This window comes from Exophiala mesophila (genome assembly GCF_000836275.1).
Source record: "Exophiala mesophila strain CBS 40295 unplaced genomic scaffold supercont1.4, whole genome shotgun sequence".
Classification (NCBI taxonomy): Eukaryota; Fungi; Ascomycota; class Eurotiomycetes; order Chaetothyriales; family Herpotrichiellaceae; genus Exophiala; species Exophiala mesophila.
The window spans coordinates 1167513-1195465 of record NW_015622507.1 but is presented as its reverse complement, the minus strand read 5'-3'; the positions used below and the strand labels follow the sequence as shown (position 1 = coordinate 1195465).

Sequence of the window (27953 nt, the reverse complement as noted above, 5' to 3'; positions counted from 1 at the left end):
AACCGGTAGATATTGACCTCCCACAACCAATATGGTAGCAAACCGATGCATCGACGCGCTCCTTCTATAGACGGTGCCATATTTGTCAGTACCTGTCCTTGTTTCGAACGCCGCACTGTGCATGATGCGAAGCCTCATTTTCCCCATCCCATCCGAATCATCCCCTCGCCGACAGTCCTCGATCCGACTCAGTCAAATTCGACTCGCCGTATGAGCCAGTAACGACGGGAAACTACGACCCAAGTCATTCCTCATCCAGGCTGATTGAGCGACCAATCTCACAAATTCCGTCACCACAGAACCGTAGGTCGAATCGCCGACCACAGGGGTAAAGCGCAGGACAGAAGAGAAATACAAAAGCTAGACGATAGACATTAGACATTAGAGCTACGCAAGGATGGCTACAGGCAGCACAGACACATACATGGACGGCAATGGAGCAGAGTTCAACATTTCCACTTTCGACCTCCTGCTCATTGAACTGGTGCCGCTCGCTGAACGCATGGCCCGGGCATACGAAGCCTCGCTCGACCGACCGGCAACGGGCTCTGTTGCGGCACAAGGGACGTCGCAAGCACGAGCTGCTGGACAAGTTGTTGGACAATCGACATCAATGCCAGCATCATCGGCCAATGAACCGAGTAATACAACCGGGGCGCCACTGGTCGCCGCCGTCGCGCCTACCGCAGCATCTTCATCACCGACTCCCTCTCCCTCTCCACTCGCCGCCGACGGCGAACCTGCGACCGACATCTACCGTGACAGTGTCTATGTGCGACTGGAAAGGCTCGGCTTCCGTGTCGGTCAGGGTCTTGCTGAGCGCTTCTCTCGCGACCGTCCTCGATTCACCGACCAGCTCGATGTCATCAAGTTCGTCTGTAAAGATCTATGGGGCATCATGTATAAGAAGCAGATTGACAATCTCAAAACAAATCATCGGGTAAGTTGTCCTCTCTCCGCCTCCTGCAAGTGGTGTCCATTCTTCGCGGCGGCTGAATACTCGACCTTTTCGGCGGGGGAGCTTTCCCTTTGTCCTCCTCACTTGTCAACTTTCGGTTGCGTCTACATGCAAATTACCTTGTTGGCTCTTGGGCTGACCAATGACCTCGTTTGGCCGTTTAGGGTGTCTTCGTCCTTACAGATAACAAGTTCCGTCCGTTCTCTCGCATGAGTATGGCGAGCAGTGCTGAAGCCGTGGCCCGGGCTCAGACGCATCTCTTCTTCCCCTGTGGAGTAGTCAGGGGCGTCCTGTCCAGCTTAGGTATCAAGGCCACGGTTCAGGCTGAAACAAACGAGCTACCATCGGCAACGTTCCAGATCAAAACGGCACAGGCCAAGACCTGATCGGGGTCAATTCCACCTGTCAAGAGTTCACTTGTGTGGGGCTGCTTCTGGTCTGGATTTACGGCCAATGTGATTGGGATCTAATTCAGAGATCAAGTCTCACTAAGCTATTTCGGAAATACAAAGTCCGTTCTGCACGCTGGTGTCGCCAGCTGACAACGAAAAGAAAGAATCGGTCGTTGGCGGCACGAAGACTTTTCCGAGATCAAAGTTTGAAATATTCATCATTTCATAATGGATCTCATAACCTGCACCGATGGCAATGCCCTGTTAGTTTGGGTTGCCGGTGTTTGTGTATGATGGAATTGTCAAGGCTCGAGACAAAACAATATTTGGGGGCAGGTAGGCTCATTCTTCGGGGGATGCCTCAGAAATCGCTCACGTCCTACCTGTGAAAGATTTGGGTTAGGCGATCAAAACAAATGACAAGAATGAACGCTGAAAAACCTACTTGGGTGGGTTGGTGATGAAGCTGACACCTGTCTCAACATTGGTCTTGAGGCCTTTGATAGCTTCATCGAGCAGTTTCTTCTCATAGTCGTTCGCATCGGCGAGGATGTTGAAGGCCTTCTCGGCTCCATTGACCTGGAAGAAAGATCAGTTTAGCCGTGGTTGTGAGAGGTTCCAGTTGTACTTACACCAAGTTCGACGGGAACAGAGAAGTAGTCGACGCCGGTAGCTTTGGCAATGGCATCACCACCTTCGACACCTGGGAGATACACAAAGGTGTTCTCAACAATACCCTTCTCGCCCTTGGCGGCCTTCAGAAGAGACTCTGCGAATCTGAAACCGGCGTAGGCCATGGAGAGAGTGGCAGAACCAGCACCATCCTTGGCCTTGACGACTTCGTCACCTCCGAACTGAACGCGGTTCACCAATGCATCGAGCTTGTCGGCAGGGATGCTGACGGAAGGCTTAGCCAAGCTGAAGAGGGGCACAATGGTGTTACCGGAATGGCCACCGACAACTGGGATGTTAAGTTTGCGAGGGTCTTTCTCTCCGACGATGCCTCCTACGAAAGTCTCGGCACGCACGACATCAAGGGTGGTGACACCGAACAGCTTCTTGGGGTTGAAGACGCCAGCTTGCTTGAGGACCTCAGCGGCAATGGGAACGGTCGAATTGACAGGGTTGGATATGATGGCAATGGTGGCCTTGGGAGCGTACTTGGCGATGGCAACGACAAGGTCTTTGACGATGCCTGCGTTGATCTTGAAGAGATCATCTCGGGTCATGCCAGGTTTACCTGTGACCAGGGTCAGACATACTTTGTGGCTTGGGGATGAGCTTTGTAGGCTTCACGTACGGGGTACACCAGCTGGAATAATGACAATGTCTGCACCAGTCAGAGCCTTCTTCTTTGCCTCCTCTGTCTCGGGCTGTTCGCCCTTGAAATCGCCCTTGGCAGCTACAGTGCCCTCGACATCCTGTAATGTTGTTAGACGGGACCTTGACTGGGGCCGGGTGAGAGGAAGGACGTACGGCGACTGAGGAGATGTGGGACAGATCAGCCGCCACACCGGGGGTGTTGACGACATCAAAGAGACCGAGTTCATCGACAAGAGGAGAGATCTTGAGGAGCAGAGATAGAGGCTGTCGTAGTCAGTAAAGAAGTCGAAATGAGATCTGTTGCTTGCTGGTCATACCTGGCCAATGCCACCAGCGGCACCAAGTACAACGGCCTTGACCATGTTGCTGTCTGTTGTGATGAGGGGTAAAAAGGCGGGTGGTGGTGGGATGTCAGAGATAGAACAAGTCGAGAAGTGGTTGATCTCCTCGAAAGATTAATGTGTAGTTTGAAATGAACAAGAATCTAAGGCAAGAGGAAGTCGAATTGGTGTGAGAACAGAATGGGGAAGGGGGCGGTCTGACTATTTGAACGAAACTATACAGTGAAGTTGAAGCAGCATCACAGCAGGAAAGGTGCCAAGCGGGGAGGTATCAAATTCGCTCAATCAATGCCCATTTGGCGGGATGGTTGGGCTGGTGAAGTCAACTTGAGTGGCTTACCCGCACTGCCCGCCCACACCAACGCCCACGCCCACATGAAAATGCCTGTGTGCTTTTGCCCGCCATTGCCATTGCCAGTATTGCCGCCGTGGGTTTACCTCACACTTTATTGCTCCAATTCCTCAATGCCCCGCGTCTGGCCCAATGGCCCCGATTTTTCGCGTTGTTTCGACCACTGAGTATCTGAATCTCCGTGGCAGCGCCGTCCAGATCCCTAAAACGCCCTCATCACCACAAGGCTGGCACTGGGCCTCTTTACAATACGAAAATAATTCGGGTCAGGCTAGTAGACTTTGATCATTTACATCTTGGACCTAGAATCTCGGGCTTCGTGCCACGGCTAATAAATCCACTTTCATTCTTGCATGGTATCGGATGTGGCACGTCGGATCGCTTTCGGCATGGTTGTCGCCATTTGCCACAACATCTCGCCGTCACCAGCAGCCGACCAGCTGCCCCTATGCAACCAACATATCATCATGTTGCCAGAAGTGATGGGAGCGACCCTCTTGTCTTGCCTTGTCTCGTTACCTGATGAGACATGCCCTTGCTATGCACTTTTCCTGAATCTATCTGATCCTCGCACGCAAACAATAAAACTGAGGTCTAGGGAATATTTAGACCTCAGCCTTGCGTGCCTTGGCTCCACGGGGCTTGCTTGCAGGGGTATCCTTCTTCACTCGCTGAGAATCCTTGATGGCACTGGCACGGGCGACGGCAGATTTGTTCAAATCAGATCGGTAAGAATTCTTGCCAACAGCATCTGCGATGTTCTTGTAGAGTCTGCCGTAAAAAATCAGAATCCAACCATTTCCCCTCAAATATTGCCCAACTTACTTTCTGTTGGAAGTGGTCTTTCCGTAGGTGTGAGTGTTGTAGTGCGACGCGGGCTTGTTGGCCTTTCCAGATTTCTTGGTCTGCACCGTCACGCCTCCGTTCTCGGTGGGTTGAACTGAGACGGCCTTGTCATTGACGAATCCAGCCTGTGTTCTCGAGTGTGTGTTGGTCAGATTGAAAGGATCTCGGGAGAATTGGCTGCCGCCAGAGCTGTTGCGCTTGACGAGGTAGGCATTGTTGTTTCCTGTGACAATTTTCAGTCCAAATCACTCGAATTTCAGTACGAATCGGCTGAACTTACGCACAACCTCCCAGATGAGGTCTGCGGACACGTTGGTAGGGGTAGACATCTTGTACAGGCGTGGGTGAATGGGGTTGTCGTCGCTCGAACTTTTGATAGGAAATTGATGAGTAGTGTTTCTTGTGCGCACTTTGGTTGGTCGGGCTTGGCATTGTCAGTCTGGGGCCAGGCACAAGAGGCACAAGTGGCACAACAGGCTAAGAAAGTCTCCAGTCCAGTCGCCTCCAAGCATCATTACTCCGTACTTTATTATTGCAGAAACCCAACACGTGCTACGGGCATCTCATAAAGCAATGGATGGTTTCCTAGTTGTTGACATATAAATCCTCGTTTTCGCACCTTTGGCCACACAGTTTCAACCATGGCTTCTCGTATTTTGTGGTCTCTACAATGCATCCAAGCTGAACCAAATCTGCCACCACAGACCTGAAGCCGGATGCTGCAACCTCAAGGCCATACATAGTTCGAGAGGTGGTCCGATCTTATTGGCGGTCACCATGGATGCCTCGCGAAAATTCCTCCGAGACCATGCTGAGCCATGAACTTAACCTTGATTTTCCCAAAGAAGTATTGCTGAGCACTGCTTTGGGTAATTGGTCTCACACTTTGTCTTGTCTCCGTCCGACTTTCGGACTCTTTGTCTCTGTGGTCAGTGTCAGGCATCTCTTGGTCAGGGATAGGTACATCAGTAACCCTTCCACCTACTACAGCAAGAGAACCAACAGCATATACTCTACCTTGATACACACAGGATCAACTATGCACAGCCCTAAGGTAGTCGTCGCCTTACATTTTAGCCCTATACTCCATCACGCTCAGCGGCCAAATTGAGAACCTCGAGCAACAGGTGTGTAAGTAGTACGAGGGGTGAAATCACGATGCTGGCAATGATCAGATCGATTAGACAATTGTAGAAGGTGGGAAACAATTTGTGCCGCGTGCCACCATTATTCGGCAAACGTTTTCCACCCATGGGCATACACCGTTGCTGGCCCTGTTTGTGAATTATATTCTCGGCTTGCCGTATCCAAATGGCGATCTAGCAGATATCAGACCTTGTTATCCTGCTATCCTTTGCAAATCACTTTCATAGTGCTCTAAATTAACCCCAGAGAGATGTCGAATCACTTAATTGAACATGACTTTCGTCATGAGAGATTATCGTACAATGCAGAAGCTAATAGACAACCATATATCAAGATATCTTTCTTCTTCAAGAAACTTCCACATGTTAGCTACGAGCAATTCTACAAGCATTGGGAAACGGTCCACGCAGATTTAACATTGACGAGCAAGCACTTTGGGGCATGCAGTATCTTGCGATATGTCCAGGCATGTGATCTGGTGCCTATGGTTCTCAACGAATGCTAAATTTCCCAATCAGACACATATAACGCCGGAATTGAAAGAGAAGGCAAAGGCCACGGGTCTAGAGCAATTAGATTTCGACGGATGCTCCGAGCTGTACGTCAAGAATTGGGACGATTTCGAACAATTTTATGGCAGTCCTGAGTATGCAAACAATACTCTGCGTAAGTATTTGTCTGCTCTGCTGATGTTGTTCTTCTGACTTGGTCTGGTCCGCTGTTGACGCATGGCTTAGATCGCAAAGATACTGCCAACTTCATGGCCATGCCGCTTCGGATTGTGGTTGGTGTAGAGAATGTTATATTCGGACAAGGTCTAAATTCGCTGGGAGGAGGGGATGGTCTTCATAGAGACGATTTGAATCCAAGGGAATTCAGTTGATATATTTAGACAGAGATACCTGGGCTGCTTCTTTCCTAGACTTCAGCAATAGGCAGAAGTCGTAAAGACAACCCATATCGTAGATGTGGAATATTTGTTGGTGGTATGATGCCACAATCCAGTCACACTTTCCCAGCACATTTTATTCACTGACGGTAGCTCCCTAAGGCACCTGGCATGGTGGACTATTTATGAGCGGCTTGCATGTGTACCTTGAACAAATGTTGTCCTGACACCAGAACAGAGGATCCAGTTGATAACGGTGTCGGTGACATCGCACAAGAGATGATCACACTGGATTTCCCCGCCGTTCACAATGGTCGAGTTGGAGTATTTCATAGGATCAAACCTCTTCTGGTTGGAGTGTGCAATTATGTAAGGGATGCACAAGTCGGCCTAAGGCTACTACTTAGGTGTATTTAGTGGCTGTCGGCCTATCGTTCGTGGCAAATCAATAATCAATAAAACAGCTCGGCCCTACTTAGGGCGCAGGATTTCGAAGCCCGAGGCCTGGAAATCCAAACGGATTGGGCCAAAGATGCCTAGAAATCTGGGATTCCCCGGGCTCCTTCGGCTGTACACGCGCATTCCTGACACCAAAACCTGACGACAACTGCTTGGACCACCACTTGGTTCTCCCAAGATGCCAATAAACCGGCAGCTAAGCCAACTACTCGCGCCGCCGCGCCTCTCTACCCGGCCACTCCTACAAGGCAGCAACCTCATTTATCCCTCAAGCCCATCTCTCCATCTCTCAATCTTTATGACACGAATGTAAAAGCCCAAAGGTCCGAGGCCTGACCAGGGAATCAGTTCAACTCCAACAAGACCGAAGTGGGATCACGTCAAGATTGTTCCATCTGCTATCCATAATTAACCGGCAATCATCCTCGACGGCAGTCATACCTGATCATCCAACCACCCCCGCCCCTTCGGCGCGCCCCAACCCTCACCATGGGCTACCTCCTCTACTTTATCTTTTTCGCTTCATTTGTTCTTGGAACAGGTCAGTGAATATCGATCCCGCTGTCTACTGCCTCCAATATGTGAAATGCGACTGACTGATGCCCGCCATGAACAGCGCTCTACCTACTTCGCGAACGATGGACACCATATCTACCCTCTCGAGTGCAGGACGTCATGTACTCACGACTTCCGACAAGTTTCATGGGCGACGTTGAATCTGGTTTCACGTCGGCCGATTTTGATCTGTCCAGCAATGTCATGGAAGGCGACTCGCGCTCAGGACTGGACCCCAAGTCCAAGCGGGAAATTCAACGATTAATGAAGATTCGAGGCGTCAATTTCGACGAAGCTAGACGTGTCTACATGGAGCAGAGATTTAAAAAGGCCGGCATCAGTGCCGACGGTATTCCGAGAGATCCCAAGTTTGTTTCATTTTCCTAGACACTATACAAAGACGGGACTTTGATCTTCGGGGCATCTCGAGGCGACTCGACATGGCGTCCAGGCACGGTAGCATGGTACAGGCCGATCAGTTTGATTCGGCCATATTTTCCAGATATCAATCTCATGCAGCTGTCGTTCGAGGGTTTTTCATAGCCTGTCATAATCTATCCCTCCTTGGTCTATGAATTTAATGTTGGACATCTCAAACTGAATATAGTTCATTTTTCCTCATCCATTCCTCTTCTATCCCTGACTTTTTTCTGAACCAGATCGAGGCGGCGATTTAGCCGATAGAATGTGTACCCAACCAATGAGTCTCCCTCTTGTCCCAAGGTACGAGAAATCGATTGATGAATTATGTATCCATATCCCTGCCGGGAGAACCTTCTTTAAATGCTATGTGCTTGTTCGTATTAATAGTCGCCGTCCTGCCTATTTACACTTGAGTGGCAGCACGACATCTGGAGCGAGATCATTACTCTGCATTAAGCCCACTACCCAAAAGATCCAAGATGCACGCTCAGAACGCCTCTTTACCCTACATATTGCGCTTGAGACCAAATCACTGCGATTTCTTCACATCCTCGCTTGCAGCATAACTTCGGTCATCGGCTCCTTCGACCTCGAGCTGGATTTTCTCCATTTCCTTGGTCTGGCGCTCCCATTCCTTCTTTCCCATCTTGGTCTCACGCTTGAAGAGCTCATCGTTGGGCTTTCTGTAACTCCCGCCTAGACGATCCCAGAGTGTTGTGAATTGTCCATAGTTGCAGCTGAAGAATAAATGATGCATGGTATGGCACGCCGCACCATTAATCAGAGCCGAGTTTGCATAGTATTCGCCATCGTGGATGAAAATCGTCCAGATGTTGATAAAGGCAAACAGGGCAATGTATGCAAACTTTTGTAGCGGAAACATGAAGGGGAACAAGTGGTAAGGAATCGACTGAGCGAACCCGTCCAATGGATGGAATGCATGTGAGGCATAGGGGGTTGGCATGATCCATTTGTGATGGGGCTTGTGCAAGGTCTTGTAGACCCTTGGATGATGGAGTCCGCGGTGGATCCAGTAGATGAGGAAGTCGGTGAAGAGGATGAAGAAAGGGAATTGGAGCCAGTTGTATAGAGAGAACGGTGCATCCTCAGCGACGTCGTACAGCTTGGAATACCCCCGAACTTCGGCCAACATACAAGCCGCGGTGAGGATTGCCATACCTGGCATGGCTTTGTTGGCCTGAGCGATTTCAAGGCGTACCTGGTTCTTCAAGTACTTTGGATGATTGACGGTAGTTTTGTCGAAGATGAACACGTAGGAGAGAGTGGCGCAGATGAAATACAACAAAAGTCCGAATACCCTATTGCAAGGTTAATGGCAGGCCGAGGAGCTTGTGATTGAGACGAAAACTTACCATACTACCAGGAATAGACTGATGGCTTGTCTGTAGACGTTGTCTCGTGGCAGAGAGCTGCTATACGCCCATTGGGTGGGATTGAGGGAAATGAACTTGGATGCAGGTTCATAGATGTAGGTGTATTGAGGAGTTGCCACAGCACCATCGCGCACGCTCGAGAAGGTGGAGGTGGTGAGGTTGTTGAACTTTTGAGACAGATAGGAAGAGGGACTCGCAGGAAGCACAGCAGAGTAGATACGATCGAGCGCGAGGGTGTCAACGATCTCGAGGACGATATCCATTGTGGATTATGGCCACTCGGACCTAGGCCAGCGTAATAGTTTAGAGGGATGTGACAAGGGAGAATGGCGGTAATCGAACCGGAGGTCGTCGAGGTATGTGAGAGCAACGTGCAGAGTGGAAGGCGACAAAGTGGTACCTTAGGATATACAAGATGCGGTTGAAGACCAGAAAAATCAACAATTCCATAAAAGTGTAGGGCGATCAACTTGGGTAGGCGCAAACGGGATTTTTAGTCAGGTACAACTTGAGTGGCGTGAAATGGTGATCTCAACTCCCGGTGCCGAAGTGCCCACCGTTAATCAAAACCACCAGTCACTGCACCGATAACGGCGACCCGGCCTGGGAGGTGGAAGCTCCGTGGGTGGTTAACAGCCTATAAGGGTGGTCTGAGGAGCTCCAGGGGAACCACATGGACCCTGACATATCACCAATTGGCCAGCACACCACCAGGCAGAAGGAGCAGCCGTGAAGAGCCTCCGTGCCTCATAGAGCCCTGTCACAGGTTGAATGTGGCCTGCGTGCCTGCATAAAATTACAGCAGAGTACATTGTCATCAAGAGCAGATATAATACGGTGAAGCTTATGGTTCCAAGTGCTGGCTCACGTGGTAGTGGTTTCCACATCTCCAGACAGTCAATAATACAACCTGCGTCATCTTTGTCATGATATTAAATTTTGCCAACTCGATGTTGTTACTTCACCATCACTGTCCACGATGCAAACATGCCCTACTGATGTCTAGTTAAGTTCAGAGGTATCTTTAACAACATCTTTCTCCCCATTGCAATCGATATGATCCTCGATCTCGGCACCTCAACCTACAGCCGCTACTCTGTCCCGCCTTCCAATCTGGCCTCGCAGTCGTACTCACAGTCACCTTAAGCTGTCACTGATGACCACGTCACAATCCCATGGCCTCTCTCCGGCCACTATCGAGACCATTTCTGGCCTTTCCGCTGGCTTGGTCTCCACAGTGATAGTGCATCCTCTCGATATCATTAAGACGAGGTTACAGGGTTCGTATCACTTGCCTACCGATAACACAGCCGAACTTGAACTAGACTAATGCCTCCCCAGTCGACACCTCCTCTCATCCTCTGCTCAACTCTTCGAGATCCGTCCTCCGCGATATCTTGCGGAATGAAGGCCCGACTAGGATTGCCGCCCTATATCGAGGGCTGACCCCAAACCTGGTGGGAAATTCTGCTGGCTGGGGATTGTACTTTCTATGGTACCGCCAGGCCCAAGACCTGATTCGCAATGTCAGGGAATATGCTCCTGGTCAAGCACTGACCGCGGTCGATTATCTTGCGGCATCGTCTATGTCTGGACTGCTGTCTGCCATTCTGACCAACCCAATCTGGGTGGTCAAGACACGCATGCTTTCCACTTCTGCCACTCAAACTGGGGCATATCCCGGCATGATTCCTGGCCTGCGGGCGATATACAAGACTGAAGGCATGAGAGGATTCTTCCACGGCTTGACCCCAACACTTGTCGGAGTCAGTCATGGCTCCTTGTATTTCCTGGCTTATGAGAAACTCAAGATCTGGCGAAAGGCGCAACACCCTGACGGCCAGCTCACCAACACCGATACATTGATCACGTCGTCATTGTCGAAAATCTTCGCCGGGATTGCGACATATCCCCATCAGTTGGTACGTGCAAGGCTACAAACATATGACCCTAGCGCAGCAATCCACGTGAAAGGACCTGGCGTGATCAACCTCATCAAGATGGTATGGCGGAACGAGGGATTGGTCGGGTTTTACAAAGGTCTCTTCCCCAACCTTCTACGCGTTGTCCCAAGCACTTGCGTGACCTTTCTTGTCTACGAGAACACTAGGTGGGCATTACCCAACTTGTTCGGGTCCACGGACGAGGAAACTGTGAACTCCACTGTGGTTCCCAAGCAGGGGAAGACGGGCACCCTTTAGCTCCATGTAGTTTAACAAGAGTTGTCAGACAATACACACCTCTCCCCTCGGTCCTAGACTCAAATATTCTCTGCCGACCCAGGGTTGCTGCTTCGGTTGGTTCTCAGGGGTTACAAGAGTTACGAGAGCCCCGAGTGTCCGAGTACCCGTCGTACTCTAGTGTCTCATATGTACTGCCTTGTGGAGATATGACACAGCTCTGGTCTATAGTCGTCGTTGCAGTGTCAAACCCCGACCCCTCAAGTTGAGGGGGGATATGCATTCCCATTCTCAAAGGGAAAGTGTGTAGCACCGTAAGTTTGTACGCTTTGTCCACTCATCGAAGTCTAATGGTTTTTCCCTTTCCTGCGAAAAGTTCTTTAGGGATCAACCTCGTAGCTCAAAACTCTACATCAACGACACCCCACTTTACAAGTCTACAGAATCGAGCCCATGCAGACGGCCACGACTGCGTACCATGGGTTCGGGAGGACTTCCACGGCTTGGGACCTCGGGTTGTCAATTGCAAGTCCCCACCTGATGGGTGCATTTCCGCAGGCACTAGTGCAGGACCACAAATCCAGGAGGCACTAATAAAGCGTGACCTAGTTTGCCCTTGCCCGAAGTCGACCTGTTTTCCACTTCGTCTGCATTGTGTGCATCCCCGTGTTTAGTTGTCTTTGAGCATATCTTATCTGGGCAGGATGGATCCAGGCCATTTTCAGGAGCTTCGTAAGGTTGCAAATTGCTTTGCATTCAGTATCTACATTCGCTATCATGGTTTAGAAACTGTCATAATGGGAGACCACTTCGGTACAACGGTTCCTTGTGCAAGGGAGGTGGTATGTTCGAGAGCCTGTAAAGAGCTTGATGCTTGCTGTACTCGCTGCATATTTATTCATAATATCGTACAAACTCGATGCCAGTGTAAACGCACAGTATTCTATTTCAAAGTTGATCAAATTCTCACGGTTTCTCCATGGGAACTCTCTCGACTGTGAAGGTGACATCGCGCCTGATTTCGTTGGCGGCCTGGTCGAACCCTCTGGAACTTGTCGACGACGTATCGCCATTGTGGGCTTCGGACATGGACCGTCCGCGCTCGAGTTCGTGCTCAGAGCCGGTGACGACGGACTTGCTGATTGGGTAGGTGTCAAGGTCGAGGTCGAGGTCGAAATCTTTGGACGAGCCGAGATTGTGGCGATTCGAGCCATGGTCAAAGGTGTTGTGGCTTTTCTTGGCCAGAGGTTGCCCTCGCCAATTCGCAGTGTGATTGTCGCCCGAGGTTGCTTTCGTGCCTTTGCGGCTGGTACCAAACTTGGAAAGGATGGGAAAGATCTCTCGGAAGAAGACCCAGAGACCAGGGAGGATGGTCACATAGATGGCCACCGATGCTTCGCGGAAATACCAATTCATGTAGACGTAGGACACAAGTGATGGCACCAAGCAGTAAATGGCGCGGAGGACGGCGGCCACGATCACAAAGGTACCCATACCAAAGATGACACCCAGCACCAACTTCTGTTGCACTGACAGTCGGGCTTTCATGACAGGCGGAATTCCAATAGCTAGAATGAAGACGTCGGTGGAGATGTTGAAGACGGCGTTCACGATCTGAAAGTATTCGTATGTAGAGCATTGTGCTATAGAACACGCTTGCGGTCAGTGGTTTTCGGGGAGTCAACGGGAGGGGCGATGAGGCGGTGGTGCTTACGGTTGTTCGGTGGGACCGCCCAATATTGCGATAGAGGTCGACAGATGAGAAACAAGGCAAGTACATCACCGAGAAAGGCGCATATAGTCCATACAATGAGTGCGTTGAGGAGCTTACGCACTCTTAATCCCTCGCTATTCGACGTGGTTAGCGTTAAAGGGGTCTCTTGGGTAGAGAAGACATACGTGACTCTGGCATAAAGGGTCAACATTGCAGCTTTCATGCTCCAGATAGTCAAGAGCATGGCATGCTCCGAGACGAAGACCCATTTACTGCCTCGGATCCTGTCCGCAATGATCTCTGGAGTGAGTTGGGCTTCTTCCTCGGGCGTCATCAGATTGGAACCTGCGCCGGTTGCCATTTGATTGAACGAGACACAGAGCATGGTGTAGGAGACCAACCCGAAGGCGATGAAGCCATCGTCGAGTTGGAGTTTTCGCCAGCCCACCCTCCGTAACTTGGCATATCTGCGACAATGTCTCTGTTAGATATGGCCAAAGTCGAGAATTGATATGCGGCCGAGTCCCCGCTGGCATACTCACAGTCGAAGAAGTCCGAAGAAGGCGCCGACGCCATACAAACTCCAGGACTCGGGCACAAAGCCCGGGTTGGGGGACTGAATGTCAGACATGTCGATGCGCTGTTGACAGGCGCAGGTGCAATGGTCAGCTGGAAAGACTGGTGATGGGATTGTCAGTGCAATATAACGACTGACCCACGGGTCAACGCTGGCTGGACTGTCGATGTGCTCCAACTGGGCGTGAGGGTTAGTGTCTGCGGCGCTGGGTATGCTCGAGTGGCTTGCTTAAGAGGATTGACTTTGCAGACCCAGCCCAAGACAATAGCGCTGGCATGAAAACAAGTGGTCCCTGCCCCTTGGTCTTTGGCGATCCCCGCTCTCCCGCAGATTCTGGAATCTTGACCTCTCGTATCTGGTCACGCTGGTCAGGATGGGTTGCAACGACGGTAATTGCCTATTTTGAACCGAGACCAGGACAGGAGCGCAGTCGACTCAAGACTGCTGGACGCAATTGCCGGTTTGTGGAGTCAGGTACACGGAAATGATCCTGATGTCTCGTTTGGGTTCTGCGACTACCAGGTTTGAGTGGTTTGACTGTGGAGATGGGAAGCGTTGCTCACCAGGGGACACTGCCAACCGGATGACATTGTGAACGTCAAGTCAAGACACTTGCAAGTCCTTACTTGAAGCAGGAGAGTTTGATCAAGGAGAGTTTGCTAGCCGGATCATGGCTCGACCAGTGACCGCGACGGTGGCACTGGTAAGTGGATGGGCGACCTCGCCGCCGGGGAGATTCAGAGACCTAATCATGACAGAAGTCAAAGTGGACAAACGGCAAGCCGTGGTCAGCGGAGATGTTGACCCACCCACACATGTTGCAGGTGCGACTGTGAAGATACTTTTTGTTACCTACATTTTATGATGCAAGTGGAAGGAGCCTCCACCAACAACTGAAAGCTTAATCTTGGCATAGCATCTGCCAAGGTGGCCACTTCTTGGTCGTTGGCACTTGAAATCGACGGTTATAAACCTAGAGAAAGTTCAACTGAGATAGTGGTATATGCCTAGTCAGACTCTGGCTAGATAATTGTACGTATGCCAGTAACCGTTAAGCTGCGTGCACTGGGACCTGCATTAAGTTCAACGGTAGACCCAGGGTCGGAACACCAGTCAGTACTGTTGTGTGTCACAAAATTCCGCAATGAATCCTGCTCGTTGATAAGCGAGGATGAGCCCTAAAACGGGAAAGGTCACACAACTGGAGAGACAACTCCAGTCGGGGACACGGAAGAGCCAGGTTGGAATCACAGTTTACCACAGTAGTATAATCACACTACTACTATACTTTATTGAGTAGTACTCCGTACTTCTTATGCATACTACTGAGACCTTCGAGAAGAGTATCGGGTAAGAGGCATGGCGGCAGATATGTGGATATCCTGTGGTTGTCAATATGATGAGTGTCATTTAAGCACTCGAAGCCTCCCGGAATAGAGGGGCCATTGGCCTAAGAACTGGCGTCCGAGGCGGCCTCGAGTGTGCACGTGCAAAAGCATCACCGCACGGTTGACAAAGGATCCTTATAATGCGCTCTGTCCTGGTCTGAATAGCTCTTTGAGGTAGGTACCAACCCAACGTGGTGGGCTACCATCATTATTGTCAACTGCTGGGGTAGCTATGCGTCCGATCTGGACCCACGATCCCTCACTATAAATTTCTGGCCCCTGGTCACACTGCCAACAAGCCGGATCAAGAGGCCCATGCCACCTGCCAAATATCGTCAAGGCACCCGCTGGCCTCCCCTGCCCCCCATTGGGATCTACAGAACTTACCTACCTATTCGTACACTGCGTCGCCATTGCATGTGGCCTAGAGACAAGCGACCCTTGCACCACACGTGCGTCCAAACCACACTAAGTACCTACCTGGTACCTTATACTACGACTACGGAGTACAGATATGCCCTTGCATACCTAAGGTACCTAAAGGTACCACGCGAACGCAAATGTCAGTGAAAGTGCCAAGAGGACTCGGCAGTCAATCCTTATCGGGCGACCGTGCATAGCACTGCCGTGACTGGCCACGCCGGCCACCCTTGAACCTTGGACAACAATAGGCGTCTGAGCCCTGCTTCGTCTTACAACTACATCAATGGTTTCTCGCTCCACAAATTGACCCAACCTTATCCCTCGAAGCCAATCACCATATCCGACTCAAGGCTTTTCCAGCTGTCTCGCTGAGTGTTTCCACTCAAACTACCACCTTGATCTAGAAAGGCCCAGGATTTTCCTGTTTCCGTTGCAATGGCTCGCTGTTGCTGTCAATCTTCTTGTGCAGACCCTGCTTCTTGTTGACGTTTCTCTTTCGCGTCTTGATTTACTGCTCTCTGTCATCGTCTCTCATCCTGCTCCGACCAAAGACGTTGGTGTGTTAGAGACACGAAATGGCAGAGGTTAATAATAAAGAGCCTCATCCAGAGGAGTCTTCTACCGGTTCTACTCAGGCCGCTCCCGAAGACGGAGTCGTTATCAACGCATCTGGTCACGCTCAAGAACTCCATCGCAACTTTTCCCTCCTCTCTCTCGCCGGTGTTGGCCTCGTCGTTGGCAATGTTTGGCCTGCAATTGGTGGCTCAATCTTGGTCGCCATTTTCAATGGTGGTCCTCCTGGCGTTCTCTACGAATTTCTGGTCGTTTCCGTCTTCTACTGGACCGTCGCCGCATCGATAGCAGAGCTTGCATCCGCCATCCCTTCCTCTGCCGGTGTCTATCATTGGGCTACCGTCACCGCAGGCCCAAAATGGGGAAGAAGTGTGGGCTTCTTTGCAGGATGGTGGAACACTCTTGCTTGGGTCCTAGGCGCTGCTTCCATGACTTCCATCTTCGTATGTTATGCCCTCTGCTGTAATTTCAGCATTTTCTTACTGACCGATGTCTAGTCCAACACCATCGTGCAGATGTACGCCCTCAAGCATCCTGACTATGTCATGGAATCATGGCACGTCTTTGTCACCTATATCATCACCACCTGGATCGCATGCACGATCGTTTGCCTGTTTAACAAAGCCATGCCCTACCTGAACAACATCGGAATTTTCTTCATTCTTGCTGGCTTTTTGATCACCATAATTGTCGTTACTGTCATGCCAGGCCGCGGTGGTCGTCCAGGACATGCAAGCTCCTCCTTTGTTTGGAGAGAATGGAGTGCCGACATCGGTTATCCCAACGGCTTCGTCTTTGTCGCTGGCATGTTGAACGGCGCATTCAGCGTTGGCACCCCGGACACCACCACTCACTTAGCAGAGGAAATTCCCTATCCTCAGCGCAATGTCCCGCTTGCAATCTTGAGCCAGGTCAGCATTGGATTCGTCACTGGTTTTGCCTATTTGATTGCCATTCTGTACGCCATCAACGACTACGATGCCCTATTCGAGTCGCCCTACCCGATCGCCGAAATCTATCGACAAGCCACCGGCTCCGCAGATGGTGCCATTGGCCTCTTGGCGTTAATTCTCATCTGCATTGGCATTTGCGTGGTTGGATTATACATCACCTGCGGCCGTACTCTTTGGGCTCTGTCCCGTGATGGCGCCGTCCCTTTCCCGCGTTTCGTCAGCAAGATCTCGCCTACTCTCAACATGCCTATGCACGCGACCGTCATCGTCGCAGTCCTCGTGACGGCGCTCGGTGCTATCTACGTGGGCAGTACGACTGCTTTCAATGCTTTTGTTGGCTCCTTCGTCCTCATGTCGAGCTCATCCTACACTGCCGCCATCCTCCCTAACCTCATCACCCGCCGCAAGAACATCGAGGTCTATGGTCCCTTTGAATTAAAGGGAATTTGGGGCTACGTACTTCCTACCATCGCCTGTTCCTACATGATTGTATGGTTTGTCATCTACTCCTTCCCCTACTATCTCCCGACCGATGCCGAAAGCATGAATTACGCCTCGCTTCTCTGGGGCGGGTTCACCATTTTTGTTGCTGCATGGTGGTTCTTGGGCGCGAGGCGCAACTACGTCGGACCTCCCATGGTCCGGGATGGAGGAAAGGTCAGCTTGGCTGAAACCCTCAAGAATATCAACCCTCAAGCCGTACGGAATGCCAGTTTGTCTGCCAAAGATGCCTGACAAGGCAACACATCCGGTCGAGGCATGGCAATGCTACCAGTCAACCCGTCATGACATAGTTGGCGCCCTGTGTCTCCCAATAGATATTTTCAATCCAAGATGCAGGCTACTGTTGTGACGAGGTCATCTAAGACGCGCATCCCTGCCAGCCGGAGCCTTGTATAGTTTGAAGTTATAGAGCGCGGTAAATGCCAGTCTTGTCCTTCTTTGATATCAAACGATATATTCTTCACGCTCCATTGGCTCTCGCCTTGAATGCATTGAAGTCATGATTTTGCCTGTTGCCCGAAATCAACCTTTTTTGGCACGTAAACATTGCGATGTGGTTATATAGGAATATACCGACCTACCTAGGTACTCGTATGGGGAGTGTCATGGTCCATGGCGGTGCCAAGCTTTTGCACTTTACGCGTCGACGCGTTTACGGCGGAGCAGCCACGGCAAGCGTGAGTTGAAGATCTCATTTCGAAAGGTACTCTGTTCTGCTCACAACAACAAACAACTGGCCTTTCCCCGGATGACTCTAGGCTGATCGAAATGTCGGCACAGCCAGAATCGTCATCTGCTGGCGCGCGAAAGGCGCTCAATGCGCATGCGAATGCGTCGACCCCAGAGTACGAATTGCCATGGTACTGCGCCCCTGGTCTTCAATGTGTTTCTCAGTGACATACTAATTCATCGTGCAGGGTTGAGAAATACAGACCTGTCTATCTGGACGATGTTGTTGGGAACACAGAGACTATCGAGAGGCTCAAGATAATCGCAAAAGATGGAAACATGCCTCATGTCATCATCTCGGGGATGCCAGGTATCGGCAAGACGACCTCAGTCCTCTGTCTCGCGCGAACCTTGCTTGGAGATGCATACAAGGAAGCCGTTCTCGAACTCAACGCCAGTGACGAGAGAGGCATTGATGTTGTCCGGAACAGGATCAAGGGATTTGCACAAAAGAAGGTTACACTGCCTCCAGGTCGGCATAAGCTGGTGATTCTAGATGAAGCCGATAGGTAAGGCGCCGATAGACGGAACAGGGGCGCTGAGCTAACACTGTCACAGCATGACATCGGGAGCCCAGCAAGCCTTACGAAGAACCATGGAAATCTATTCGAACACCACGCGATTCGCCTTTGCCTGCAATCAGTCGAATAAGATTATCGAACCTTTACAATCCAGATGCGCGATCCTTCGATACTCGCGGCTGACCGATGCACAAGTGGTGCAGCGCTTGACACAAATCATCGAAGCGGAAAAGGTCGAGTTCTCAGAAGATGGATTGGCAGCATTGGTGTTCAGCGCAGAAGGCGACATGCGGCAGGCCATCAACAATTTGCAGAGCACATGGGCAGGATTCGGATTCGTCAGTGGCGACAACGTATTCCGTGTCGTAGATAGTCCTCATCCGGTGAAGATACAAGCAATGATCAAGGCCTGTTGGGACGGCAAGATCGATAGTGCAGTGGACACATTGAAGGAGTTATGGTAAGTCACGATATCTCATCAAGACATGTGTAATGTGCATGGCTGACATGGGCTGGTGCTGCAGGGATCTGGGATATTCGTCGCACGACATCATCAGCACCATGTTCCGGGTAACGAAGACGATACCAACCCTCTCCGAACACTCCAAATTGGAGTTCATCAAGGAAATTGGCTTTACACACATGCGAATTCTAGAAGGGGTACAGTCCTTTCTTCAATTGAGCGGGTGTCTGGCGAAATTGTGCAAGATCAACATGAAGCCTGAAATGTTTGAGGTATCTCGATGAGACCGCAGCATGAAGGCTTACGGGCTGAAAGCCTGAAACTCGGTCAATCTGGCTGACGCAGTCATCTGCCGACAGTTGATGATGCGTAGGAAGACTCTTGGCCAGAGTATGAGTTCTCAGCCCATGGTGATCGGGTGCAACACCAGCCACGAAGGTGCAAACACGCCTAACCTAAACAGAGCTAGCACAAGGCCGAGGGGCCCAAAGTCGGACTGTGACGACCGATATGCCGACTTGAAGCACACAAGCCCCCACAGACGATGTTCACCTCTGAGGGACGCAGATTCTATACCACATCTGGCCATGGGGCACCGGACAATATGCGTTATGTCGGAATGTCTTCGTCATCACTTTCCATCGACCAACGATAGGGCCAGTGAGAGACTTGTCTGAACGCACTTTGGAGCCGTGTCTGGTGACAATGCCTACCCAGGGCGAACCAACGAAGACACTTTGACCAACGATGTTCTTGTATGGTTGACCTATAGTACTACATTAGGCTATGATCATGAGCGGTAACGAATGTTACCTTCCCTAGAGGTGGACGAGGGGCCACGTAAGACTGGACGGCTCAATACAGAAGATGCAATTGATGGATGCCGAGCAAACCCATGCGGCAGCACGGATTCATTAGACTACGGAGTAACAGAATGCTTACTTGGGTATCTTAAGGTGCCTTTGTGTAGGTATCTAGATACACAAGGACGTACACCCCCCTTGGCACTCTTTGCGCTGGGTTGCGCATCGTATATTGAAAATCTGCCAATCAGTAGACTTCGTGCAGGGCCATTAATCCGAACGTTAGATGCGCCACTGTTTACAAAATTCCGAGGATGGTTTTCCTGCTGCGGTTGCTGGTGTTGATGAACTATGCCCGTGCCATCGTACTGGCTCTTGCTGGGGCTCAGGCCGATTTTCCCCAGGTTCCGCAAATAGCAGGCGAATCAAAAGAGCGTCATCGCCACGACAAATCCTGGATTGGAATGGTTTGAGTGGCATGAGTCCGACGGACATGCCCACAAACACGAGCTTATTCGGCAGCCCAGGCCAACCAGCCGTGACAGCCCCCAGGGCCAACCAGCGCCCGCAGGGGCGTTGCAGCCCCGGCAATGAACAGGCACCGTAGGGTTCCCGCCAAAGCCTGTGAGGGCGACCCTTCAGCCACTGGTGCATCTCGCTAATGGCTTGGCTCACCGACAAGTGCCTATTGCGTACGTTTCACAGCCAGAAAACCTCCTTGGGCTGCACGGCAGGCCGCGTCGCCCCTCCGACCTCCGATCCCTTGAAGCTTAATACGGGTTTCTAACTTCGGACTCCAAGGCACTCATGGGCGCTGTAGGATTGCATTGCAGTCCCCTAGCAATCTATTCTATCTTGCGCTGCTGCAACCAGCAAGGCTGTGTCCAGTGACAACGAACCAGGCCCAGCCCGCCTTAAATCTATCGGTAGGTTCAATCTGTATATCTTTCTGATCATATCCTCCATCTTTGTGGTTCCAGCCATCAACTTCTCCGTCAACCTCCGTGGATACATCCTATCTCCACTTCCCTCAATAAACCTTCATCCATTAGCCACACACACATAGTCACCATGAAGTCGTACTTGCTGCCTTTGACTGCGGCTCTGTTCGCCTCGTCTTCTCTTGCCGCCGGTTGGCTCCCATCATGTACAGTATGTTTGAATCCTAGTCTGATCAAGTCATTCGGTGCTAATGTTTGCTTTAGTGGTCTGACTGCTTGGGCTCTTGGGACGGTACTACTTGTGATGCATCGAGTGGCTGGGAGTGCGTCTGCTCTAACCAGACTGCCATTTCCCAACTCAACACCTGTGTCGCTACTTCCTGCACCAACCAGACCGATCAGGAAGGTAAGGAGAATTGCTCTCAGCCAATGCAAATTCAACTGCTAACTTGTCCACTAGCCATCTATGGAGCCGTTGCTCAACTTTGCGCCAACGCAGGCGTGACTGTCACCAATTCTCAACAGGCTACTTTCAGTGCTACCTCTGGCGGCTCTGCTTGGCCAACCATCACCTCTGGTCCTGGATTTGGCCCAGGTGGACGATGGGACTCTGAAGCATGGTCAAGCTGGGTCTCTGCTTACTCCACTGGCCTTCCTGCTGCACCAAGCGGTTGGGATGGAAAGGGTCCATGGGGCGGCCCTGGCCAGTGGGGCGGTCACGGTGGTGGCCCTGGCAATGGTTTCGGAGGCCGTGGTGGCCCTGGAGGATTTGGCCCTTGGGGAACAAAGGCTGAAGGTATCAACTGTGATTCATGGACCACCTGGACTGCTGGCTGGGGGCCTCTCTCGTCCTGGACTGGCACCTGGTCTGGCTGCAGCACCACCACTGCCGCTCCCGTCCCAGCCACCGTCACAACTACCGTCACGACCGGTGGAGTGACTCAGGTCCTCACCGGCACTACTTTTGGCATCCAAGCCGTTGTCACCACTGGATCGGATGGAAATGGCGCGACCTCATTGCGCGGCCTTGGTGCTTGCGGTGCTTTGTTTGCTGCCATCTTTGCCACCATGATCGTTCTATAAAAGATCTTGCTCATTGCAACACCGGCGAGGAGTTTGAATGCGGGACTGTGAATCATGCCTTTCATCGATTGGTGCAGGGTTGGCGTTGGCAAATTTGGCTGGGAGCATGCTATGAAATTGATGAAGTTCTTCGAACGATATTATTGCAAGAACTGTATTGTTATATATAATGATTCGATGATCAATGCCGAATCGCTCAATGACACTGCGAAGATGTCTACGATCTCGATTTCTCATAATTCCCATCTCGCTTTTGCTTGACCATTTTGTTTTGCTTACCACGGTACCACTACCTTATATACCCGGCTAAGTTGCCAAGCTTCGCCCGTGCGCGATCATCTGATCTGACATACGAACGCTGTCTTGCATCTAGGCAACGATTCTTCCAGTGTAAGAATTCAAAGCAATGTTATGACTTGATCGGTCCTGTCGCTGTTTTCTGGCGGAACACCTTGAATCATCGCACCAGGTTTTACACAGTGGCCGGGAGTGATGAGGTCTTACAAGTCATAGCAGATTGTCAAAAGCGGCAACCACGGCTCTTCCAACAACGCCCCTTCCCAACACAGATTTTATTCACGTGCTGAATGAAGGCTGCCTGTTTGCTGGAATTTCCATCTACAAACCACTCGAGCTTGACCTTTATGATCGCAGACTCAAACATTGCTCGTTGACTGATTCAGGATTCTGAAATCACATTCCTGTTGATACCCACGGCAGGCACTTTCGTCACCAAATGTTGAAACTACTCCATGCAATTGTCTTCGCCCTCCTGTGGGCCTCATGTGCCCTTGCCCAAGACGATGTCGATCAATGTGCGGTAGGTCGGCAACGCTTTGCCAAAAATAACCAGAAGAACCGTCTCTAATCCCACCACTAGCTCGCCTGTATTGCAAATGTCAATAACACCGACTGCAATCAGAGGTTTGTGCAGAGCTGATGATGAACCTGGCAGTGCAAAGGTAAGCTAACCTATGCCAGTCAATGGTCTTGCCTCTGCGCGGACGATGCCTATGTCGAACAGTTGAACAACTGCACCTACGCATCATGCAATGCATCTCAACAGCAAGGTTAGTCATACAGGCAACGCCAACAAAATGGTACCATTTGTACCCCTTTGCTGACCATACACCAGACACCTTTTCTGTGGTTGCTGAATTGTGCGCCGTCATCGGTGTTCCCATCACCATTGATCCCCAAGCTACCATCCTGACAACAACATCGAATCCGATTCTTAGCACACTAGGCATCCCAACGCAGTCAAGCCTCCCTCCCATAGTATCCTCCCAGGATCACTTCGACAGCACTGTGACCTCTGAAGCGAGCTCAACACCTACAGATGCAGCGACCACTAGTACAAGCACAGGCGGAGGCGGTACGCCGCAGGGTTCCGTGGAGGCAGCAACTAGTAGTGCCAGTCACTCCTCTCCGGCGGGAACTTCCTCGTCGGGAGATTCCAATGGATCCCATAAAAGCTACTCATCATTATTAGGAAGTTGGATTTCGATCCTGGGAGCAACTATGACATGGATGATGGCCATGTAGAAGCACCACGACTCTAGTATGACCCATGTGAAGAGTTATGCCAAGTCTTCAAGTCTCTCGAAGAGCCGGGATATGTTCAGCGATGGGGTTGTGGAGTCCGGAAGCGAGATCAGGACAAGCCGAGTCATGGAGCTCGATTGTGAAGCAAATTGTACAGTTGTAAGGCGCAGGTTCGAGGCCTTGATACACATCTACTATTGCAGCAACTCTTTATTCTGGCGAGATGCCTTCATGAAAAGGGCGAGGCATGCAGCATGCAGCATGCAGCATATGTACGAATTATAGGTGTATTCGGTACACTAGTGACTTGCCAGAAGACCTACCCTTCGGATAATGCTCCTCAAGGCGGAGCAGTTCATGCATGATGACCCGCCCATGAAGGCAACCAATGACATGACCGAAGGTGAAATGAATTCAACGGCTAACCAGGGCCCTGGGACTGCTAAGGTCGGCAATTTCAGATGATCACTGACGATGTCATGTTCGGCGGTGTTGCAAGATTACAAGATCACATACTGCGTACTGTACTTTGTTCCCTGGCAGGGGGTGGATGGCCATGGAAGTTGGGCAAACCAGAGTTATGGATTCCCCGGGGGCCCAGAAGCGCAAGTTGCTGCCCCTCCCTAGTATTATCATCATGAAGTTCAATAACTACAATGCAATCTACTGTTCTAGGCATTGCGGCATTTGATGTTGTTCGAATTTATCAAGCGACATTGAACGGATCGCACTCGAAACCAGAACAGCGACAGACGAAGTGACCACGGATCAATTGACCAAAGAAGTCTGTTTCTCAAAGGTGGCAACAACGGTATCAATAACGATCAAGGACGATTGTTTCCTCCATCGAGTATCTTTTAGGCCAGCTGCTGCCCAATCCTAATGGATTGACTCGAGTACCGAGCCAACTGTATGGTCCTTTTCCACTTCAAGTGTTTGACAGAGACTATCAGGAAAACATTATACAGCCTGTGTTCCAGGGAAGCGCAGAGAACATCCATGACGGAGTGAATAAGGCTAGGCCCCTGCATTATCACCTTCCTGTTACGAATCAAATCGCATCGTCCGTATGTGACGGATGCAGTTTTCTTGGGTGCTGGCTGCTCGAGTGACTCATCAGCAGGTGAAATTCCAATTTTGATTTTAATTTGAATCTTTCACAAGCGTTCAAGATTCTCATACAAGGGGGGTTGGCCGGAACCAGGTTGTAAAATGATTTACGTCAAGGAACGAGGTAGTCGAGAGACAAAAAAGTCGTGGGAACTTGGAAGAGACATCCAGGAAGCAATGATCTACTTGCGAGGTGACCGTTGCCGAGAATGGAGGCATACCCTGGCGTGCCTGGCCATCAAACCCTAGGGAGAAGTGACTAGTTCGCCTAAGACAGGGTCAACCGTTGGTGCGAAGTGGCTCAAACGGATCCAACGTCAAGATCGAATGAAGGAGATGGACTTGGTTGAGTGACTCGAGTACCCATGGTAATCATGGTTAGGCTGTCCTCTCTGTGCCTCGATTCCCAGGTTCTGGTTCTGTCATAGGTGGTAGTCAAGCAAGGCGATAATAGGGCAAACATTCTGCATTCTGTCGCGTGCGAGGCAGTTCCAAGTGACGTTCCCTTCTGTTTCTTTCGGTCTCTTGCCATCCGGGCCATGGAGCATTTCTCGAGATCAAGGGCTCTCGATCATTCATAGAACTTTGATTGGGCAATCTTTGCGGCTTGCCAGACGAATCTTTTGTCAATTTGGTGCTTTAAGAGTTCATCATTCCCTGAACCCAACCTCAGACGAGTCCAACCAAGTATTGTCGTTGTGTCGCCGAGCAATGTAGGGGCCGTTGACCTCAGAATGTCCTTGATCGTTGCGACGACGAGCTGTCTCAATCACGATCGCTCAGAATTGTTGTTCCTGCATGACAAGTCGAAACCCACACTGACACCCACACCTGCGTACATGCAGGTACTTCCACCCTTATTTCCAACCTGTTCGACCTCGGCCTACGCATCCACAGCCAACAAGGCCGTCACCACCATCCTCTATATTTTTGGCATTGAACCGGCGAGACGTTTGGTGCAAAAAAGCCTGGGACTTGTACTACTCTTATTCTTATTACTGTCGTTGCCGTTGGCATTGCCACTAGCAAGCGCTTGTCCATCGCTCCTGCACCGGCATCTGCAACAACTGCAACAACTGCAGACACTGCAGGCACTACAGGCACTGCAGGCACTACAGGCACTGTGGTCGCTCCTGCTACTTTTCCTGCGCCGGTACCTGCACCTGCACTCGCTCCTGCCGCAAGTAATTTCCCTCTCCTTTCTCGCACATCCACTCACTTCGATTCTCTTCTTCAACCTCCACCAGCAACGGATTTCACAACCTCTTCACCAACCACTTTATCACCGAGGGCGCTTGAAAAGCAGCCAACGAGGCATGCAGACATAACTCACTCGACTTTGACCGCCACTCCCGAGCCCTACTCCGCCGGTCCACCCGTTGATCGACCACCTTTCTCTTCCTCTTCTCCCGTGCAAGGACCCTCTTATCAACCTCCTGTCACCCTCCGCGACCCACCTCTTTCGACACTGGCGCATCCTCCTCCGCCCGGTCAGAGGAGGTCTTTTCTCGAAGCTCTGCTGGTTCGACAGAAAAAGGTCATTGCTCCTGACAATCGCTCGGCTGCTTCCAGGGTGCTCAACCCCATCAACTACGTCCCACGCCCCACCCCTGTTCGTGTTCAGTCTCATCAACACCAGCGACAGGTCTCTTCCACTGATGCTGTCACCGGTGAGGTGCGCAACCTGTTGAACCTACCTGAACAACGTCGATCGCGACAACATTCTCCCACCGACTACACCGTCGAACACACCACACACGCCACTCCTCCTCAAGCTGGCGATCGCACCAGCATTGCTTTACCTACAAACCAACAACGCACCCAACTCACACGTTCCCTGTCCACACACGCAGGCCTGATGAATGATCCAGAAAAAAATGTCCCTGGTGTACAGGAGCCCGACCGTGCCCACCTCCCTCCCGGCCACACTGCTCGCGGGCGTGATGTAGAAGCCCAGCAAGCCTCTTCAGTCCTGGGGCAAAGCTATGGCGTAAGTCCGTTGGATCAACCACTGCAGCCACCGAGACGCATCACATCCCACCGCTCTCTCAATCGCGCTCAGTCTGGCATGTCATTACGATCGTCAGCTTACGCAAAGACGAATACTGACGGCGGTCTTGCGCCCCCAGGCTCACACGACGGCGAGCAGAGACCGTACACGGGCGAGGAAGACGATGAGAGTATTGGTGACGAGCTTGCTTGGGGTCCGTCTCACCCCTGCTTTCCACACCTCAATCCTCACGTGCCTCTTGACTCCCCCGAATATACAGCGACCCGCATCATTCGCATCCGTCGGGACTGGATGGTGGCCGGCGACCTCGCCCCGACATTTTCCAACATTTACCCCGAAATTCTCGACCCTTTGATGCAAGAACAAGAGTTTCGCTATGTCATTGAACATATAAATCACACACTGTGCACCGCCTACGACCCCTTCTCGACGTGGAACTGGCTCGATGGTTTACTAGGACTTGCGACTGGTTGGTTTTGGGAGGACATTCGTCCATTTGGGGCAAAGGGGCGTTTGAGAGCCCTCGAAGAATGGTTTGAGGACTGGAACCACACCGTCGGGGCTCGCAATGGGGTCAAACTCATCCCTTTAAGAAGAACTGGCTATCTGAATTTGGATGTTCAGATTCCCGATCCCCAAGTCACCATGGTTGCCGAAAGAGATGACGACAACCAACCTCCGCAAGAGGTAATTTCGGGGCAAGGAAACGCGCAGGACACGTGAAGTTTTGCATGAACCTGGAAATAATGCATTGGACGGTGTCCGCCGGATATTTGTCACGACTGTATAATGTGTGTGCGTACTAATCAGTTGTCACTCTCGATTGTTAAGATGTGTTGCATGAGCGTTGAAGCCTGGCGTCTGTCACTTGCTCGTTGGAAATCTCAAGGCCTTTGAGCTGGAAGAGCTGATGGTCTGGAAGCTCGGATTATTCCGGGTGTCAGACCAAGCCCCTATTCAATATTTATACTATATTTCATCCTGTATCAAGATCCCATAGGTTGGACGACATGTTTATTTGGATCTCAAAAAGTGGTTAGCAAGCCTTGGATAGAGACAGACGCAGCCGCATAGTCTTTGGCTGCCACGCTGCAAAGCCTTTTGACCTTCAAGCTCCGTTTCTGTCTCAAATATTCCGTCCATGGAATATCAATGTCGATACCTGCTCGCGTGTGATGACGTCTGCATCAGATAACCCCCAGGTCAGTACGCCGGTGAAGGACGCCACGTAGCAAGGATCTCCTCTGTTGCTTCACCAGACAACCATGCCATCTGTTATAAGGCATTCAGCATACCAAATTAGCCGTATTTGTGTTATTGTCCTGTTTTCCAGATCCTGTTGTCTCTATCGCTCTCT

General features: G+C 51.0%; 13 protein-coding genes across 15 annotated transcripts; 9 read left to right on the top strand and 4 right to left on the bottom strand.

The window, feature by feature from the left end:
* The first annotated feature begins 10 nt into the window (after positions 1-10).
* Positions 11-2763, top strand: PV10_05655 (uncharacterized protein). Its single transcript, XM_016370353.1, has 2 exons — positions 11-940; positions 1123-2763. Exons 1-2 carry the CDS (start codon positions 398-400, stop codon positions 1342-1344), a joined length of 765 nt encoding a protein of 254 aa, XP_016222646.1. The 5' UTR covers positions 11-397; the 3' UTR covers positions 1345-2763.
* Positions 1277-3255, bottom strand: PV10_05654 (malate dehydrogenase, NAD-dependent). 3 transcript variants are annotated; one of them, XM_016370352.1, is made up of 6 exons: positions 2991-3255; positions 2827-2937; positions 2651-2771; positions 1983-2590; positions 1796-1929; positions 1277-1733 (listed from the first exon to the last, which is right to left on the bottom strand). In XM_016370352.1, exons 1-6 carry the CDS (start codon positions 3033-3035, stop codon positions 1730-1732), a joined length of 1023 nt encoding a protein of 340 aa, XP_016222645.1. In that variant the 5' UTR covers positions 3036-3255; the 3' UTR covers positions 1277-1729. The 3 variants fall into 3 exon arrangements, with proteins under 3 accessions (XP_016222645.1, XP_016222643.1, XP_016222644.1); XM_016370350.1 differs by having other exon boundaries at positions 1277-1592; XM_016370351.1 differs by having other exon boundaries at positions 1277-1929.
* Positions 3256-3632: 377 nt separating this feature from the next.
* PV10_05653 (uncharacterized protein) lies at positions 3633-4649 on the bottom strand. The gene is made up of 3 exons (XM_016370349.1): positions 4493-4649; positions 4192-4435; positions 3633-4137 (listed from the first exon to the last, which is right to left on the bottom strand). The coding sequence occupies exons 1-3, from the start codon at positions 4539-4541 to the stop codon at positions 3972-3974; spliced, it is 459 nt and encodes a 152-aa protein (XP_016222642.1). The 5' UTR covers positions 4542-4649; the 3' UTR covers positions 3633-3971.
* A 1167-nt stretch (positions 4650-5816) lies between these two features.
* Positions 5817-6241, top strand: PV10_05652 (uncharacterized protein; the record flags this gene model as incomplete). The annotated part of the gene is made up of 2 exons (XM_016370348.1): positions 5817-6024; positions 6096-6241. 2 exons carry the CDS (start codon positions 5817-5819, stop codon positions 6239-6241), a joined length of 354 nt encoding a protein of 117 aa, XP_016222641.1.
* A 521-nt stretch (positions 6242-6762) lies between these two features.
* Positions 6763-7882, top strand: PV10_05651 (uncharacterized protein). The gene is made up of 2 exons (XM_016370347.1): positions 6763-7247; positions 7323-7882. The coding sequence occupies exons 1-2, from the start codon at positions 7196-7198 to the stop codon at positions 7646-7648; spliced, it is 378 nt and encodes a 125-aa protein (XP_016222640.1). The 5' UTR covers positions 6763-7195; the 3' UTR covers positions 7649-7882.
* Positions 7761-9522, bottom strand: PV10_05650 (uncharacterized protein). The gene is made up of 2 exons (XM_016370346.1): positions 9058-9522; positions 7761-9003 (listed from the first exon to the last, which is right to left on the bottom strand). The coding sequence occupies exons 1-2, from the start codon at positions 9339-9341 to the stop codon at positions 8214-8216; spliced, it is 1074 nt and encodes a 357-aa protein (XP_016222639.1). The 5' UTR covers positions 9342-9522; the 3' UTR covers positions 7761-8213.
* A 494-nt stretch (positions 9523-10016) lies between these two features.
* On the top strand, positions 10017-11351 carry PV10_05649 (uncharacterized protein). The gene is made up of 2 exons (XM_016370345.1): positions 10017-10358; positions 10420-11351. The coding sequence occupies exons 1-2, from the start codon at positions 10235-10237 to the stop codon at positions 11277-11279; spliced, it is 984 nt and encodes a 327-aa protein (XP_016222638.1). The 5' UTR covers positions 10017-10234; the 3' UTR covers positions 11280-11351.
* Positions 11352-12057: 706 nt separating this feature from the next.
* PV10_05648 (uncharacterized protein) lies at positions 12058-13779 on the bottom strand. The gene is made up of 4 exons (XM_016370344.1): positions 13515-13779; positions 13158-13439; positions 12973-13106; positions 12058-12901 (listed from the first exon to the last, which is right to left on the bottom strand). The coding sequence occupies exons 1-4, from the start codon at positions 13601-13603 to the stop codon at positions 12225-12227; spliced, it is 1182 nt and encodes a 393-aa protein (XP_016222637.1). The 5' UTR covers positions 13604-13779; the 3' UTR covers positions 12058-12224.
* A 2030-nt stretch (positions 13780-15809) lies between these two features.
* On the top strand, positions 15810-17941 carry PV10_05647 (uncharacterized protein). Its single transcript, XM_016370343.1, has 2 exons — positions 15810-16376; positions 16431-17941. Exons 1-2 carry the CDS (start codon positions 15936-15938, stop codon positions 17619-17621), a joined length of 1632 nt encoding a protein of 543 aa, XP_016222636.1. The 5' UTR covers positions 15810-15935; the 3' UTR covers positions 17622-17941.
* A 182-nt stretch (positions 17942-18123) lies between these two features.
* Positions 18124-20040, top strand: PV10_05646 (replication factor C subunit 4). Its single transcript, XM_016370342.1, has 4 exons — positions 18124-18250; positions 18308-18628; positions 18678-19100; positions 19165-20040. The coding sequence occupies exons 1-4, from the start codon at positions 18159-18161 to the stop codon at positions 19385-19387; spliced, it is 1059 nt and encodes a 352-aa protein (XP_016222635.1). The 5' UTR covers positions 18124-18158; the 3' UTR covers positions 19388-20040.
* A 736-nt stretch (positions 20041-20776) lies between these two features.
* Positions 20777-22152, top strand: PV10_05645 (uncharacterized protein). The gene is made up of 3 exons (XM_016370341.1): positions 20777-21058; positions 21112-21253; positions 21308-22152. Exons 1-3 carry the CDS (start codon positions 20978-20980, stop codon positions 21928-21930), a joined length of 846 nt encoding a protein of 281 aa, XP_016222634.1. The 5' UTR covers positions 20777-20977; the 3' UTR covers positions 21931-22152.
* A 213-nt stretch (positions 22153-22365) lies between these two features.
* On the top strand, positions 22366-23693 carry PV10_05644 (uncharacterized protein). The gene is made up of 4 exons (XM_016370340.1): positions 22366-22750; positions 22811-22854; positions 22912-23000; positions 23066-23693. The coding sequence occupies exons 1-4, from the start codon at positions 22667-22669 to the stop codon at positions 23473-23475; spliced, it is 627 nt and encodes a 208-aa protein (XP_016222633.1). The 5' UTR covers positions 22366-22666; the 3' UTR covers positions 23476-23693.
* Positions 23694-25203: 1510 nt separating this feature from the next.
* PV10_05643 (uncharacterized protein) lies at positions 25204-27700 on the top strand. The gene has a single exon (XM_016370339.1). It carries the CDS (start codon positions 26444-26446, stop codon positions 27317-27319), a length of 876 nt encoding a protein of 291 aa, XP_016222632.1. The 5' UTR covers positions 25204-26443; the 3' UTR covers positions 27320-27700.
* Positions 27701-27953: the final 253 nt, after the last annotated feature.

Bases quoted from the DNA above. Each gene is read 5' to 3' on its own strand.
- PV10_05647 (XM_016370343.1), top strand. From the start codon at position 15,936: ATGGCAGAGGTTAATAATAAAGAGCCTCATCCAGAGGAGTCTTCTACC. The intron at 16,377-16,430 runs GTATGTTATGCC...ACCGATGTCTAG, and splicing joins CTTCCATGACTTCCATCTTC to TCCAACACCATCGTGCAGAT.
- PV10_05653 (XM_016370349.1), bottom strand. From the start codon at position 4,541: ATGTCTACCCCTACCAACGTGTCCGCAGACCTCATCTGGGAGGTTGTG. The intron at 4,436-4,492 runs GTAAGTTCAGCC...AAATTGTCACAG, and splicing joins CCTCATCTGGGAGGTTGTGC to GAAACAACAATGCCTACCTC. The intron at 4,138-4,191 runs GTAAGTTGGGCA...TTTTTACGGCAG, and splicing joins AAGACCACTTCCAACAGAAA to ACTCTACAAGAACATCGCAG.
- PV10_05651 (XM_016370347.1), top strand. From the start codon at position 7,196: ATGGGCTACCTCCTCTACTTTATCTTTTTCGCTTCATTTGTTCTTGGA. The intron at 7,248-7,322 runs GTCAGTGAATAT...CGCCATGAACAG, and splicing joins TTCATTTGTTCTTGGAACAG to CGCTCTACCTACTTCGCGAA.
- PV10_05646 (XM_016370342.1), top strand. From the start codon at position 18,159: ATGTCGGCACAGCCAGAATCGTCATCTGCTGGCGCGCGAAAGGCGCTC. The intron at 18,251-18,307 runs GTACTGCGCCCC...TTCATCGTGCAG, and splicing joins CCAGAGTACGAATTGCCATG to GGTTGAGAAATACAGACCTG. The intron at 19,101-19,164 runs GTAAGTCACGAT...CTGGTGCTGCAG, and splicing joins GACACATTGAAGGAGTTATG to GGATCTGGGATATTCGTCGC.
- PV10_05643 (XM_016370339.1), top strand. From the start codon at position 26,444: ATGAATGATCCAGAAAAAAATGTCCCTGGTGTACAGGAGCCCGACCGT.
- PV10_05650 (XM_016370346.1), bottom strand. From the start codon at position 9,341: ATGGATATCGTCCTCGAGATCGTTGACACCCTCGCGCTCGATCGTATC. The intron at 9,004-9,057 runs GTAAGTTTTCGT...ACCTTGCAATAG, and splicing joins AGTCTATTCCTGGTAGTATG to GGTATTCGGACTTTTGTTGT.
- PV10_05649 (XM_016370345.1), top strand. From the start codon at position 10,235: ATGACCACGTCACAATCCCATGGCCTCTCTCCGGCCACTATCGAGACC. The intron at 10,359-10,419 runs GTTCGTATCACT...ATGCCTCCCCAG, and splicing joins CATTAAGACGAGGTTACAGG to TCGACACCTCCTCTCATCCT.
- PV10_05644 (XM_016370340.1), top strand. From the start codon at position 22,667: ATGTTGAAACTACTCCATGCAATTGTCTTCGCCCTCCTGTGGGCCTCA. The intron at 22,855-22,911 runs GTTTGTGCAGAG...AACCTATGCCAG, and splicing joins AACACCGACTGCAATCAGAG to TCAATGGTCTTGCCTCTGCG. The intron at 23,001-23,065 runs GTTAGTCATACA...ACCATACACCAG, and splicing joins CAATGCATCTCAACAGCAAG to ACACCTTTTCTGTGGTTGCT.
- PV10_05645 (XM_016370341.1), top strand. From the start codon at position 20,978: ATGAAGTCGTACTTGCTGCCTTTGACTGCGGCTCTGTTCGCCTCGTCT. The intron at 21,059-21,111 runs GTATGTTTGAAT...TGTTTGCTTTAG, and splicing joins GTTGGCTCCCATCATGTACA to TGGTCTGACTGCTTGGGCTC. The intron at 21,254-21,307 runs GTAAGGAGAATT...CTTGTCCACTAG, and splicing joins CAACCAGACCGATCAGGAAG to CCATCTATGGAGCCGTTGCT.
- PV10_05648 (XM_016370344.1), bottom strand. From the start codon at position 13,603: ATGTCTGACATTCAGTCCCCCAACCCGGGCTTTGTGCCCGAGTCCTGG. The intron at 13,440-13,514 runs GTGAGTATGCCA...ACATTGTCGCAG, and splicing joins TTCTTCGGACTTCTTCGACT to ATATGCCAAGTTACGGAGGG. The intron at 13,107-13,157 runs GTATGTCTTCTC...CACGTCGAATAG, and splicing joins ACCCTTTATGCCAGAGTCAC to CGAGGGATTAAGAGTGCGTA.
- PV10_05655 (XM_016370353.1), top strand. From the start codon at position 398: ATGGCTACAGGCAGCACAGACACATACATGGACGGCAATGGAGCAGAG. The intron at 941-1,122 runs GTAAGTTGTCCT...TTGGCCGTTTAG, and splicing joins ATCTCAAAACAAATCATCGG to GGTGTCTTCGTCCTTACAGA.
- PV10_05654 (XM_016370350.1), bottom strand. From the start codon at position 3,035: ATGGTCAAGGCCGTTGTACTTGGTGCCGCTGGTGGCATTGGCCAG. The intron at 2,938-2,990 runs GTATGACCAGCA...TGACTACGACAG, and splicing joins CCGCTGGTGGCATTGGCCAG to CCTCTATCTCTGCTCCTCAA. The intron at 2,591-2,650 runs GTACGTGAAGCC...CCCTGGTCACAG, and splicing joins TATTCCAGCTGGTGTACCCC to GTAAACCTGGCATGACCCGA.